The sequence below is a fragment of the Phaseolus vulgaris genome, chromosome 10 (genome assembly GCF_051622355.1).
Source record: "Phaseolus vulgaris cultivar YP4 chromosome 10, ASM5162235v1, whole genome shotgun sequence".
NCBI lineage: Eukaryota > Viridiplantae > Streptophyta > Magnoliopsida > Fabales > Fabaceae > Phaseolus > Phaseolus vulgaris.
In genome coordinates this window covers 4,952,755-4,968,239 of record NC_143507.1, presented here as the reverse complement: position 1 = coordinate 4,968,239, position 15,485 = coordinate 4,952,755, and the positions used below count along the sequence as shown (strand labels likewise).

At 30.6% G+C, this 15,485-nt stretch overlaps 2 protein-coding genes across 2 annotated transcripts; both read left to right on the top strand.

The window, feature by feature from the left end:
- The first annotated feature begins 1,645 nt into the window (after nucleotides 1–1,645).
- LOC137819349 (RNA polymerase Rpb7 N-terminal domain-containing protein) lies at nucleotides 1,646–6,278 on the top strand. The gene is made up of 9 exons (XM_068623160.2): nucleotides 1,646–1,850; nucleotides 2,550–2,665; nucleotides 2,765–2,860; nucleotides 3,467–3,554; nucleotides 4,340–4,427; nucleotides 4,528–4,566; nucleotides 4,702–4,762; nucleotides 5,034–5,123; nucleotides 5,935–6,278. Exons 2-9 carry the CDS (start codon nucleotides 2,555–2,557, stop codon nucleotides 6,007–6,009), a joined length of 648 nt encoding a protein of 215 aa, XP_068479261.1. The 5' UTR covers nucleotides 1,646–1,850; nucleotides 2,550–2,554; the 3' UTR covers nucleotides 6,010–6,278.
- Nucleotides 6,279–10,382: 4,104 nt separating this feature from the next.
- Nucleotides 10,383–15,285, top strand: LOC137818101 (uncharacterized). The gene is made up of 16 exons (XM_068621328.2): nucleotides 10,383–10,448; nucleotides 10,543–10,691; nucleotides 10,793–10,876; nucleotides 10,956–11,027; nucleotides 11,114–11,185; nucleotides 11,281–11,517; nucleotides 11,947–12,057; nucleotides 12,146–12,256; nucleotides 12,525–12,650; nucleotides 12,765–12,833; nucleotides 12,938–13,044; nucleotides 13,703–13,786; nucleotides 13,904–13,991; nucleotides 14,124–14,243; nucleotides 14,448–14,632; nucleotides 14,743–15,285. The coding sequence occupies exons 2-16, from the start codon at nucleotides 10,578–10,580 to the stop codon at nucleotides 15,023–15,025; spliced, it is 1,863 nt and encodes a 620-aa protein (XP_068477429.1). The 5' UTR covers nucleotides 10,383–10,448; nucleotides 10,543–10,577; the 3' UTR covers nucleotides 15,026–15,285.
- The last annotated feature ends 200 nt before the right edge of the window (nucleotides 15,286–15,485 follow it).

Genomic DNA, 15,485 nt, shown 5'->3' with positions numbered 1-15,485 from the left:
ACCTCAAATATTAACAATCATTTGCCACCACACGAAAAAAGTATTATTAAAAAAAAGGAAAAAAGAAAGAAAAAAAGGAAATACAAGCAAATATGGAAGGACTAGACCAAAATCCATATATAAAATAACCTAACCGATACTTAGGTGTAATCTATACCTATTAATAAATAATTCTAAGAAAAAATTAGATGAAAGCCTATTATACAAATGAAATTGTTCTCTATGAATATACTTTAAGTTAACAAACTTGTCAGCACATGCATTCCCTTCACGGAAAATGTGAGAAATCTTAAACCTGATTTTCCCACTGTAATCAAGGCAAGTGTTCCACCTACTCTGAAGAATCCAAAGAACATTAGTCTTGGGAGTAAATGCACTTCTTAAAGTTCACTTCTAAATACTTCTTGTCTTTGTTTCTTCTTCTCTGCCCCATTTTTAAGCTTTAATGTTGAAGGTGAAGAGTTATCATTAAAATGTATTTCAACATTTGGTTTGTAAGAGGGTATGTTATTATTGAGCATGTAACAAGTGGATTTCAACATTTGGTTTGTAAGAGGGTATGTTATTATTGAGCATGTAACAAGTGGAGTCATTGCAAGCTCACACCTTTAACCCTAGATTACAAGAGTAATGAAAAAGACTTTAGATAGAATGAATGAAAGAGAAAATATACAAAAATATAAAAACTTTCATATCAACAAATCAACATGTATAATAAATTTATTTACAATTGACTTTAGCATGTTAGTACATTATCATCAAGCTCTTAAAAATAATAATATTATTGACTATTTTATGTGTGTATATAAGCTTCTACTAAAAAAATTGTTGATCCCATTTTACAAGATTTTATTTCAAATTGTATCTGCAATTTCAATAAATAATAAATGATATATTAATAAAATAAACTCATTTTCTCTATCTCTTGCAAAGACTAGAAAAGGTAACTAATTAAATTGGTGAAAAGTAATTAGATAAAAAAATAACTTGAGATTATGAATTCAAAGGGGTGAGAATAAATTTTTAATTCTTAAAAAGTTGTCTATGGAATCTTCAAATTCATCAATATGAATTAGATTTTTCAACGGATTTTTGTTATTATTTTTCTTGATTTTATTTTATTAGCGTACTTGTTTTTAGAATTTAGTAGAATTTCTTTTCTAATTCTAACTGAAAAACTTTCAACTAAAAGAATTTTTGTAAGGATGTCAACTAGAATAAATTTTTTAACATTGATAAGAAAAACTCAAGATACAAACCCCAAATATCAAGATGTTAAAATATTTTTGATTGATAACATTCTAATTGATTGTAGTTAAACTTAAAACAATTTTAATTAATATAAATTGAGTTTTTTGACAAATATTAAAGGAAATTAATGATATTTTACTATAAAATATTATTAATGATATTTTTTAGATTTTAACAATTATTATATATTTAAAAAATCTTTTAATATTGATTAATAATTAGAATATTTTAGTCAAATAAGAAATATAAAATTCACTAAGTGTTGAATTGTTTTAAAAATATTTTAAAGCTGAAATAATTTAAAATGAGAGAATTTAAATTTATTTTAAGTTTTAGAAATTGCAAATTTTTATTTGAATGTTGTTTAGATGATTTTTTAAAAATCTTTTGAAAAGTGTTAAGGGAATAAGAATTTTAAAAATCGCGAGCGGAACTGCGAGCGCGGAGAGAACCGCCACCAGAGAGCACGACGCGCCACCAGGCAGCGAAACGACGGTGAGTTTGGCGTGACCGGAGAAGAGAACGACACGGTGCGGCGTATAGGGTGAACGGCGAACCCTAATCCGCGAGGTGCAGGAGAAGAGTGAACCTAATAGCAGGTGAGTTTTTTTTTTTTTTTTTCCGCACAAGAAACGGCGATCAATGGCGTCGTTTTGGTGTCTGGACTCTTGAACTCGATTGCAAGCTCGCGAGTTTGGTCGAGCTCACCGAGTTCACAGCGAGCACTCCAAAAACGAGTTTGCTCAGTAGTCAACTCGGCAATGCAGAATACGAGTTAACACGAGAGTTTGATAATCAGTACTTCTAATTGTACCTTTCAGTTCTCTGTAAACCTGTGTTTTTTTTTATTATTATACTTATTTTAGATTTTTATTTTTGCCTTTATAATTATTAGTATGATCTACTATACTAAAGAACGATACTTGTTTACAGGATCCTGGTAGAGGATTTATTCAATAATCAATGGCATTGTGGAATCACTTACTGATTGAACAATGAAGTATTAGGACAAAAATGTGTTAAACTTTTATTTTCTTTGAAGCCTTGTTTACAATCTGGACTTTCTGGTTCATATTCTTCTCCCTAGCCCCCATTTTTATTTGCTAAAACCTCATTTTTATGCACTGCAAAAGCAACTAATCGTTGCCTTACGTTACTAAAGAATCAGAATCAGAATCAGAAGAACTTGTATCTCCTATCAGCTTAGCTCTATTGGTTAACACAATGTACACTTTCATTCTTTTTTGGTTGTATAATTGTATTTACTCTGGACCTTAGTACTTTGTAAGTTGGTGCAGGCTCAATGTTCTATCTCAGTAAAATTGAACACAAATTGCCCCTGCCTCCTAGTCGTCTTGTTCTTCCCATTCGAGAAGCTATTCACATGGAGCTTGAAAAACTTTTCTTAGATAAGGTTTTTTGTTGCTACCGTTTTCAGTTTCCGTTTTGAACCATTATTGTGTAATTGACTTAATTTGCTTGACTTCATTTTTTGTTTCTATAATCATGCCAGGTTATAGCAAACGTGGGCCTTTGCATTTCTGTCTATGATATCAGATCCATTGACGGTGGGTTTATCTTCCCAGGTGATGGGGCTCCAACCTATACGGTATGAATTCATGGGTTTGTTTTGAACTTGTTGTCCTGCATTTGATTAGAGTTCAAAGTTGAATGCAAACTTTTATGTTTAGTAAGTCATTTTTGCTTCTCTTAACAAAGTAGTTCGACTTTGCTAGGAGAAAAATTGTTGACTGACCTAAACTTTAATCCTTATACTTTGATTAATGGTCACAAAATTGTTGATGTGCTATTGGGTTGTAATGAGTTGTTTTCAGTATATTGGAACCTGCCAAACGATTGTACTTTCTTAGCTCCCTTATTTACAATTTATGATGTTTTGTAAGGTCATATTGAGATAAAATTTTCTGGAAGTATTTATAAAAGAAAATAGAAGGTAAAATGAATTTAACTTCACTAAGTTAAAATCAACTTAATGCACTTTGACTTATATAGAAATTCTCATCTAATTCTCCAAAACTAATGTGCATAAATTGATTTTGAATTATGGAGGAAGTTTGATTCATCTACTTTTTATTTTCTTCTCTTGTTGAAAAGTTATCCAAACAGTGCCTAACTCGCTGCTTTTGGTTTGATGGCTGAATTTATGATATTTGATTGTGTCTATGCAATAACTAAATTCCAATATTTCTGGCAGGTTGTATTCAATTTAATTATGTTTCGTCCATTTGTGGGGGAGATTATTACTGCAAGGCTTATTTCATCTGATTCTGATGGCTTACGATGTATGTCTCTGTTTTAGCTACCTGATTATTATTTTCTGTTGACATGCATGATTTAGTTCCTCAATAGTTCGCCGTTCTATGAAAGCATATTGCTGGAGAAGAACCACTTTTATGTGCGTACTTCTGTTTCATATATCCGTTACATTTTACTCGCAGCACAATACTCTCATATAGATTAGAGAAGGGAATTGTTTATAGTCAATATGGCCCGAAAGTTTTTCTATTTTCTTCCTTTTATGTTTTGGTTGGTTTGGGTTGGGCTTTAATCTGAGTTCAGCTTAGTTTCTCTCTTTTAATTTAAAGCATGATATTAATATTAATATGATAATAAAATAAATATAAAATATAATAAACTATTTAAAGCATAACATATAACATATAAACTAAACAATAATCAGTAACAAAAGACTAATAAATGATGATGACAAATAATATAATAAATTAATTAGTATTAATAAAATAATTTCAGAATGGCAGTCATCGTGCTATTCTATTCACTAATTTTGTGTCAGCTGCTCCCTGCGATAACTAAGAATTTAATTAGAGCTAAAAGTGTATTCTAAAAGAATAATGTAAGACAGGAAAAATGTGACTTTGCTATGTAGTTGTTATTACCAAAGCTAGTTTTTGTGTTTCTGTATCTGTAGTGTGACTGTAAACAACCTATGGTTTGCATCATGAAAAAACACCATCCACTGTCTGCATTATCTGAAATATTAATTGATTGTCAAATATTGATTATTCAAGATAGTACTACTTAATAATTCTGAATCTGTGGTTGGCAGTAACTCTTGGATTCTTTGAGGATATTTATGTCCCTGCACATCATATGCCCTACCCAAACCACTTTGTTGAGGATGAACAAGGAAAAAGGTGAGGTTTCCATTATCTAGTTTGACTTTTCGGATTATCTTTGAACTGAATACAAACAATCTTTATTATTTTCATTATTATTTTTATTGGTTGAATATAGGGTATCCTCTAGCGAAGAGTCAACAACTAATTCTGTGAGGTACTGAGATTTATTTAAGGGCCGATATCTCCCAACAGTAGTATTCCTTACATCCTTTCATTATATTTAGGTAATGCATATCTCATTATGTATGATTAATATTTTGCTTATCTGTTGTTATTTCAATTACATCAGGAAAGGCGTATGGTATTGGGATTTTAACGAACAAGAATATCCTATTCAAGAAACTGATGTGGTTAGTATTCTTTGCCTTTTTTTTTGTTAACCTGTATGATTGGAAACAGGCCCGTAAAATTACATGTACAAGTAGATTGTCTGTATAAGGCCTCCAATTATTTTGGGTTTTTTAAAAGTCCACAAATTTGTAACAGCCTTTTACTAAAATTGTATCTTAAATATTAGGGGCAGAGGGGCTCAATTTTCATGATTAGAATAGGGCTCCAAAATTTTTAAGACAGGTCTGATTGGAAAACAAGTAAGCTAAATTTTTGTTACCAATATGGCAGATCAAATTTCGAGTACAAAATGTGAGTTATCCGCAGATTCCGGTTGAGCAACCGAAAGAATCAAAGCCATTTGCGCCTATGTTGGTTACTGTAAGTATTTTGTTGCTCACCAAACCATTGTTTGCCTTTACTTTACTCATTTACCTTAGTTCATGAATACTGAAACCACATAAGAATGATGTGACGTATGGTCGAACTGTACTACCTTTGTTCATGAATTTCTATGAATGTTTAAAGCTACGTAAGAAAGATGAGATGTGTGGTCGAACTGTACTACATACTAAAAGGGGCAAAGTATTATGTACATTATAGGTGTGTTATATTACCGAGATGGGGAATTTAAGTATCTTAAAATTGGCTGTTGGGGGTTTTTGTATTTTTAAAATATTTTTATTGTAGTTTTTGAGATGGGAGGCTTATTCTAATTACAATTTTGGTTTAATCCTTTTTTTTACTTTCATTTCGATGTATTTAGGATGTTTCTATGTAGCAGTGTTATAATGTATTGTTCGTTGATGCATAATTGATGATGAATTATTAATTTCTTCATTGCAAACATATATTCTTTCAATTTTGTTAAGTTTTACCTTGGAGTTGCTAACATCTTGTTTTGAGCATATCTTTTGTAGACGATCATAACCCACGTTTTCAAAAATTTCTTTTCGCAGTGCTTCCTTTATTATTCATCCCCATGCTTCTACCTTAGTTTTGTCTGTGTTATATGCATTACAACATCTTAATTATGGAATATATCCTTGTAGAACTTCTGGGCATATACGAATTGTTATGGGAAGAGATTGTCCGAAACCCTGTTTAATAAGCAGTATTAAAACAAATAGTCATGCCTAACTAGTATTACACATTAATGGAATAGTGACCTATCATGGTTTGTATTTTGTAGGGATCGTTAGATCATGATGGTCTAGGCCCTGTTTCTTGGTGGTGTGCAGAAGAGATTGAGGTTGATGATGAGTAAAGGTGAGTTCAAAAGGTGGTCAAATTTTGGTCCAGTGAAGAGGTCATTCCAAGGTCTTTTCTTCAGCCTATAAGATTTGGTTTAGAAGTTGGTTTGGTCTGATAGAAGTAGTTTGCTCATGTAATTGGGTCTTGCTCAATTACTTTGCTTTGTAAACTATTTAACTTAATTTATTAGAATCATTGTTTGCCTTTGAATTCAGCTTCTTGAATTTCTACAATGCAGGAGGATGAAATGTGTTTATACATTTGTTTATACATTATTAATCATTCATAGACCCAATTAAATTCATACATACATACATATATATATATATATATATATATATATTATATGGACATAAAAAGCTGCCTAGAATTAATGACTTGCATTATATATTTCACGATTAATTTAAGACTCAGGACTGTATTTAATTAGGGATTTAAAGCAGTTTAAACTTTATTTTTGACAAAAATTATCATCATTTTCTGTAAACTTTTAAATAATTGAAAACAAACTTTGGAAATTGTACCACCAATCTCCTAATGTTTATCTAAAATCGGTTATAGATCTATTAATTACTAACATAAGATCCAATTTACTCAAAAAATAAATAAAGAGATTGTTGCAGTGATATTTGAAATCAATTGAAGATATAAACTTTAAAAATTAAATAATATTATTTATGACGATAACAGTAAAAAAAAGGAATGTCGATTTAAATTTTTATTTGAAATCAGTTGAAGAAAATATAAATTTTAAAAATTAAATAATATTATTTATGAAGATAACAGTACAAAAATGGGGATGTTCTGTGAAGAGATTTAAACTTTTAAGGCAGAACAATACTCCATTAGAATAGTATTAGAATAATTATAATTTTTTTAGGGAGGGTAATGAAATATGATTTTTTTTTTCATCATATAAAATGTTTGTCATTATTAAATCGTAAACATCTTACATACAAAGTATAGAAATTTTGATGAATTACTTTTAAGAAGAATTCTAATGAATTTCATCACATTCTGTAATGATGTACAAGTCATACACTTATCTTATCAAGTGAGTCTAATCGGAGTGTTAACTAAACTGTTTAAAGAAAGTTTCAACCTCTTAATTGAATATGTTAAACTCATTACTTATTTGAATTAAAACGAAAAATAAAATTTGAGTAGAAAAATTAAAGAGTAAAATCTACAATATAATAGAAACATATTTATAAGTAAATTTTCTATAAAAGTACATTGAAACAAAGTTCACGATAAAATTGAAAACAATTCTGAAAAGTTAGAAATTGAGAAACTGTGCACGAAATTTAAAGAAGATAATTTTTTGAGATCCTTAGAACATAAAAATATATAAAAAGGTAGCTTGATACAATGTATTTGAAAAACAAAGCATAGTAGATCTTCTTAGTTTTGTTTGTTGTAATTCTTTCATTTATCTTCGATGGAAGACTAAACTCCTTGAAGTTTATTCTCTTGTAATTTCATAATGAATTTTGAGGTTTTTGTTCGATAAAATCTTATTCTTAAATTTTCAGAAGCAATTTATGTAAGTCTAATTTGTTTGAATTCTGATTTTTGTTAAATATTCTTTAAACACTTGTTGAGAATTTGATTCTTTTGTTTAATTAGAGTTCTTGGTTAATTTGCTTAATTATAATCAATCTCTTGTTCGCAGATAAATCTCTCACAAGTATATACCTAGAACTAGTGAGATATTGAATACATTATTAGATGTTTGTTTGACTTATAAGATTCTATTTATTTGATTAATGCTTATTTGATTAAGTTTGAGATTTGTGTGAGAAATGAAAGAGTGAAAATCTTAGTTATAAATGATGAATTCATTGTTGAATAAATTTGAGAGTTAACTTGTCTCTCTTTTTTTTTCTTCAATCGTCTACTTTATTTTATGTTAAACTTCCATAAACTCCCTTTTGCCTTTATTGTAAATACTAATCTTACTGTTTGCATATATGTTCTAAACAGTAACTCACTAGTTTTCATAATTAGATTTATTGGGAGACGACTTGAGATCATGTGATTACAACTATCCTATTTGGTGTTACATGATCTAGCACTGTGTTAGACAGTCTATATTGAAATCATTTTAATTTGACTGTTAAATGATAATTATCAAATTTGACGTCATTGTTTGAGAATCCAATTTGAATTTAGTTATTAGTTTTCTTCTTTATCACCATAATTTTTCTGCATACTTTCTGTTTTGTTTTACATATCTCACTATGTTTTTCATTCCACTTGTGAAGTTTTTCAATTTTTTCATTAATTACATTTTTATAAAAAAATAGAGAAAAAGAAAAATATGCACATTTTCTAAAACATCTAATCTATATTTCTTCATAAACGTCTAATAGGTTATGACAAATTCGTTCATATGGTTGTGGTTTTTAAGCCTCTTTTTCCCCATTTTTACTTACCTTTACCTTGCCTCCATTATATCTCTTATGAAGTATTTTTTATTGCATGTTTCTTAGTTGTTGTTAATATTAAAGTCTTGCTAAGTATATGGTAGCATTTTTCAACATGAATGTTGAGTGTAAATGCAAACCTAAACACTTGAGAGTTGGAGCATCTAGTGAAATTTATGTAATTTTTTATTCATCCTTTAATTTTAGTTACCTGCTTGTGTGTTAAAATATAGGAGTTTTCATTCACATTTGTCTTGATTATTTGATTTCTTGAAAATTATATCATGTTTGCTATTATGTGTTCTTGGGATTTGCTGTGATTTTTTTTATTTGATTGCACTATATTCCTTTGATTTATTGTGAGTCCATAGAGTGTTTTGCTCATAAGTACAAAAGGATAAGTCTGGAGGTATTTGACAAGCATGATTCTATTCGCACTCTAAAACTTTAATGATAGATTCTTGTACTGTAATAAAAAATAAATATAATGTTTTAAATAAGATTAATATAACTAGATTTATTTGGGCCTTAACTATCATTTATGTTAATCTTGTGTGTTTAGTCGTAATGGATGGTCTAATACTTCTCAAAGTAGACTAGATGGTCTAATAAGAGTGTTTGCTAGACGTTTTAAAGGAATTTCCTACCTTTGCGAGTGGGTTGAATACATGAAAGTCCAAGTTGTTTCTTTGAATAAAGATGGTAAAATAAATTTGAATAGAAGAATTAGAGAATAAAATTTACAATATCTCAAAAACATAATTGGAAACAAATCTTCTGCAAAATATGAAGGAATAGAGTAAAAAGATACAAGCTTCAAGGATAAATACAGAGCTTGACACAATGCGTTCGAAAATAAAGCATCATAAATCTTCTTAGTTTTCGTATTTTTATTCGTTGTAATTCTTTCGTTTACTTTCATACGAAAGACTAAACTCAAGTTGATTATGTTGTAATTTTACAATGAATTATGATGTTTTTGTTCAATAAAATTTTATTCTTAAATTCTCTGAAACAATCTACATAAGAAGATATGATATTTTTTGAATTATGATTTTTGTTAAAAAGTTGTCTTTAAATGCTTATTGAAAATTCAATTTTTTTATTTAGTTGGAGTTTTGGTTTGTTTGATTAATTATAACTAAACTCTTATTCACTTAGTTCAAGAAATAGAAAATAAACATGAATTTATGTTTAAAACTAATAAAATACTAAATATGTTAGTAGACATTTGTATGGATAAGATTATATTAAATTTGATTAGCAATTCTTTAATTAAGTTTAATATCTATGTGAATATTAAAAGAGAGAAAATTTTGATTAACTATATTATTTCATTAATGTTAGATAATTTAGTATTACATTAACATAATCAAAACATTTTAATTTGACCAATAAACAACAACTATAACTCATATTGTATTATTCATAAAAAAAATTCAAAATATAAATACACGTCCAAATATACTATATATGTATGGTTTTAATATTCCTTATACTTTTAGGTATTTTTTTTAAAAAATCTAAAATTATTTCAAATCTTATAAACTAATAAAATATTTTTAATTTTTGTTAGTTATTATTCAGATTTTATTAGATTTTATTACCAGTTTTATAATTTCATACAATTAATCAGTTCTACAACCTTATATAACTATTAAAATAAAAATATTACTTTAATAAAATTTATAAGATGCTATAACAAATCTTATTTTTTTAAAATTCCAATCTAATTTATTATCTGAGAATAAAATATTAATTTAACAATTTAACAGTTAGTTACATACACATTCCCTATAAGTAATGTTTGTGAGAGCAGAAGTCTCTGGTTGCTGTTCCCTCTTCGTAGCCGCAATTGCTCTCTCTTCACCAAAAGGAGGTAACAGCGATCCACACTACCGTCAGTATCCGTTTTCCACGCCTTTCCTTCGTTCTCGCAACGTCGTCGTTTTGCTTCCAATCCTATCTTTTTCCACAAAACTCCGATTTTCTTCTTCTTCTCAGCCTCATCAACGCGCTTCTGTAAGCGTTCTTCGTTTGATTTAGGTTTGCGTTATGTGCTTATTGCGGTTTGTGGTTATTAATTTATTATAATTCATGTTTTGTTTTTGTTGTAGGGTGTTAGGGTTTGTGTTTGGGGTTTTAGGAGAGCATGGTGAAGGTTCCTGTCAGTGACAAGGAAGGAAGCTCAGTAATGGAGAACGGTGGGTACAGTGATTATCAGTTAGTTCGTCACTTCAGAAGCGTACTTGAGGAAGTCACAAAGGTATGCTATTGTGGATTTTGGAAACTGTTGTGGGTTTTGTTCAATTCAATTTTTATCTTTCTATTGCCAAAGGAAATAAAAGCTGGATTATTGTGGCTCAGGGTGATAGAGGGAATTATGATGAGCTAGTTGGTTATTTGCACCCGAAGAAGAATCTCAATCCCGATGAGGTCGCGATTCTTGTGGTAGGTTCTTGATTTAATGATCATAACTAAGTCAGATGTTGTTAAGTCATTGTGCTAATCACGTCTTGTAATGTTACAGACAACTCTGAGGGCACTTTCTGGAGCAGTGTGCTGTATAGATCCTAATCATCACGAATCTCTTCTCTTTGCTGTAAGATTTTATTTACTGTGACGTGTTTGGGACTTTAAATTCTTCTTACATTAGGGATGATTGATTTTGGTGGAATCTTTGTTCAGGTTTCAAGAATGAGCCTCTGGAATTATGGAACGGAGGTTATGGATGCACTGCTGGAACTCATTATTTCTTTGGTACATGATTTTTTTTTGTCACCGCAGGATATTTTGTAATTCTAGAACCAATTATCAAATTTTGTTAAGTTTGATGCTTGTGTATTTGTGTGCAGGCTGCTTCCAATGGGAAATACATTGATTGGTGTTTGGAGATGCTTGTGAAACATTTTGTGCCCCCTTTTTACCTTATTGATTCTCTGAACAATGAGAATGGAATTGACAGGAAAAACAAAGTTCTGTCTCGGGTGCATGCAGCTTTGAAAGAGATAGCTGATTTGGTGCCTCTTGCCCCATTGCGACTATGTCCAATAGTTGTCCAGAATATGCCCAATGTCTTCAGTAAGGAACGTGTGAGTTCATATGATTTTCTCTAGAGGCTACTAAGTGGATTTGTTTGTGTATCGATATTATGTGATGATGTATAAATTAGCTGGATGTCAATTAGCCATTATACATTTTTATGTTGTCAATTTTGCATATCTGAACTGCTCACTATTTTTACCTTTATTTTTTTGCATATATGGCTAGTTTGGGGCATGGTTTACTTTTGCATTATGAATTATGTAGGATCTGTCGGTTTCCTTGTCCTTGAATTATTTTTTTCAGAAATTATAGTGGTTATTTATTTTATTTTTACGCTTAATGTGCATTTTTATTTCAATACTGTATGTAGAAACACATTATTTGTTGATATAGACTATGGAGAGATTGTGCAACTTATTTATGAAAACTTTGTAACATATCTTTTTCATCAGGGTTCACTTTTTTGTTGCTTGTAGGAGATTGTCATCTATTTTGAGAATATGTTTAAGTTGGAGGGTGGTGCAATTGGAGAAATTGTCGGTGCTACAATTCTGCCTGCTCTTGTGGATAGGTTGCTAGAGTTGGATGTGAGTTAGTTAATTCTCTCTTGAACTTTTCTGTCAAAGAAAGCTGGATCATTTGGCCATTCATATAGCTTTATTAAACTGGCTGTAGGTGGAAATTGGATGGGATGGAATCTTGCAAGAAGATTCCAGAGGCATATTTGATATGGAGTTAGAAGATATTATTAAACTTGCAGACGAGGATGACAACTGTCATAATATGGTATGCTTCTAAATTTTTATTTGAAGTTCATGCTGTGATTTAATGATGGAACAGTACTTAGACAATTAAAATGACTGAGCTGAGTTTATTTGGTAGCTCAAAAAATAAAGCTAATTTAATTATATTTGCTTGAAGGAGAGACTTGTCTTATTCCTATCTTTTGCTATGTAATGTTTGCCTAGTTTATGTTCATTGATACATTTTGATGTCTGTCGTGAAGTTGTTTAATCTCTTACTTCTAATGTTGAATCTCGTCTTAATTTTACAGCCTCAGTCAGAGTTGTTAAATAGGAAAAATTTGCAAGGCAACCAGGTTGTTGAAAAATTAGATAGTCTAATTGTGCTAGCTTTATTGCACCTTGAATCCTGTCAAAGTAGTGGCCGTTTGACTGAGGTATTTCCATCTATAAAATTATGCACATAGTGCCAACATTAAGGCACATAACATATTTAAACTGTGCATCACCATGGCTTCATCATAATATTCTTAGTTCTTATCTTCTATTAGGTATTCGATGTTCTACTTCCTTCATTTCAAAAAACTGTATTGAACGCATACAAGTCAAAATTTACCCAGGTACTGTTTACTTAATCACTAATGTTTCTAACTTGCCTTGTTTTTCTTACTGGTACTATTTCTGAGAAATTGTGTTCTTATTAGTGCTTTATATTTTGTCCCAGTTTGTGATGTTCTATGCGTGTGCACTGGACCCTGAAGGGTGTGGTGTGAAATTCGCCATGGTTCTTGCAGATATGTTTGCTTCTGATCTTAACCCACCTATTACAAGGTATATTTTGTGCTAAAAAAGATTAAAAAGTCACCCATTCCACGAGGCTAAGAACTACAGATGTGGAATGTGGCTTATGTATGCAGTTGTGAAATTTTGGAGAATTGGTTTTACTGCCTTGATGGGTTCTTTGATTTGTGGTCAAGTTACAGCAATGATAAACTGTGTTTGTGGTTTATGCTGCAACTTGAATGATTACCGCTTAATAACTTTCTAAATGTCCTGTTATATGGCTTGATGGGGCTACTGTGTAAAAATGATGGCCCTTGTTTCTGCAACTTAATTTTGTTGTAGAATTTTGGAGAATTGGTTTTACTGCCTTGATGGGTTCTTTGATTTGTGGTCAAGTTACAGCAATGATAAACTGTGTTTGTGGTTTATGCTGCAACTTGAATGATTACCGCTTAATAACTTTCTAAATGTCCTGTTATATGGCTTGATGGGGCTACTGTGTAAAAATGGTGGCCCTTGTTGCTGCAACTTAAATTTTGTTGTAGAAGTGAGCTCCTAATCATGAAATGGTTTTTTATGATAAAAGAATTGGAATAAAATGGAAGTTGTCATGCAGTTGATAAAATAATGTATATGCATGTGTAAATATTTTTTATAATCGATATTTAAAGAACATGACATTGGTAATTGTCTTCATTCATCGTAGGATGAGTGCTGTTGCTTATCTTGCTAGTTATCTCTCTCGTGCAAAGTTCCTTTCAGCTGCATTGGTCACTACCATCATACAAAGGTTTGGAATTTCTTTGAAAGTCAACTGTTTATTTTTGACCAAATAAGTTATCTTTATATTGTTGTAGAAGAGGCAAATTGTTATAAATTGATTTTATGGTCTTTTTTGGGATTTCAGCTTGGTTGATCTGTGTTATGCTTATTGCAAGTTTCGTGATTCTGATTTGAACCCACGAGCACATCAAGTTTTTTATTCTGGATGTCAGGTGAGTCTTATTACATTTGACCTTTTTAGTTTGGGGGTGCTGTAAAGGTGATGATGCCTTTTCATGTCGTAGCCGCAATCATTTTCTTCAGTATTCTTATTTGTTCATTATTTTATTTTTTTGTGAGAGCAGGCTATCATGTACATTATGTGTTTTCGCATGAAATCTCTGATGGACGTTCCTAGGCTTAAATTGCAGCTACTTAATATGCCCATGGAGGCAATCTGGAAACATAAATTGAGTCCGTTGAAGGTAAGGAACTTTTTAGTTTTCAGTGATGTTTTTAATGACAAGCATCTTGTATAATTGTGTATAAAATGATGAGGAAAAACCGAGTCTGTTCATATAATTTTTTTATAAGCACTGGTATTTTTTTATAAACTGGGTGAAGTTTGCACTTTGTCAGAACTCATTGAACAAAACTTTTAATAAGACTGATATAAATTTATCTACCAGGTGTGTTTACCTACTGTAGTAGTGGAATTTCTTAGACAGGCAAAGGCTGCTAAACTTTTCATGGCATCAGAGTCATTTGTTTTCGATGACATGCTCGAGTCTGATCTTTCCAAGGCTTTTGGCGGGATGGATAGACTTGACATGTTCTTTCCGTTTGATCCATGTCTCTTGAAGAAAAGTGAAAGGTTAGTTTTATTTATCTGAATTTATCTCATTTGACCTCAACATTTTATCTAGTTAATTTTTATGCTTATTCTGATTTTTCTCTCCACTCCAACTCTCAATTTGTCACCAGCTACATAAGACCACATTTTGTTCGGTGGTCAAAAGTCAGAACCACATACGATGAAGATGATGATGACATTGGCGAAGTGAGTGACAGTGGCAGCGAAGTATCAGATGATGATTTTGTTGACACCAATACAAGAGATATGATTGATGATGATCTGATGGTGACAGTTGAAGATCTTGATTTTAACCCTGACTTGAACAAAATGTCCATCACGCCCAAAAATTCTTTGAAATATGGGCGAATGCCAGCAAGAATCAGACCTTCCACTAGTCCAGAGTCTCTATGAATTATAGGAGTCCAATACTAGGAGGGAATCAGGTTTTGAAGTAATTGTTCACAATAGAGCATAGTAAAAAATACGTAGTGGTCATGTACCATCATCATTTTTGTATTTATCTTGTACTTTGTTGAAGTGAGTAAGGAGTAGCCAACTCTTAAGATTTGTTCCTTTATGTTATCTTGTAATTATAATTTATGTTGAGGATATGTTGCTGCATCAAATACACTAATTCTTGGAATCATAATTTGTTACTTTGGCCTCTATTACTATCATAGCTGCAGATCTGAAAATATTAATATTTACATTATTATTTTATACAATCTTCTATCTATCAACACACAATATTAATAAATATTTGCATAATTAGTTTTAGAAGCGATTCTCTAACATAGCATATTGACTTTTAGATAATTTTAATGTGATTTAGAATCTCACTGTTAATGTGCGCAATAAGTAATAAAATAAA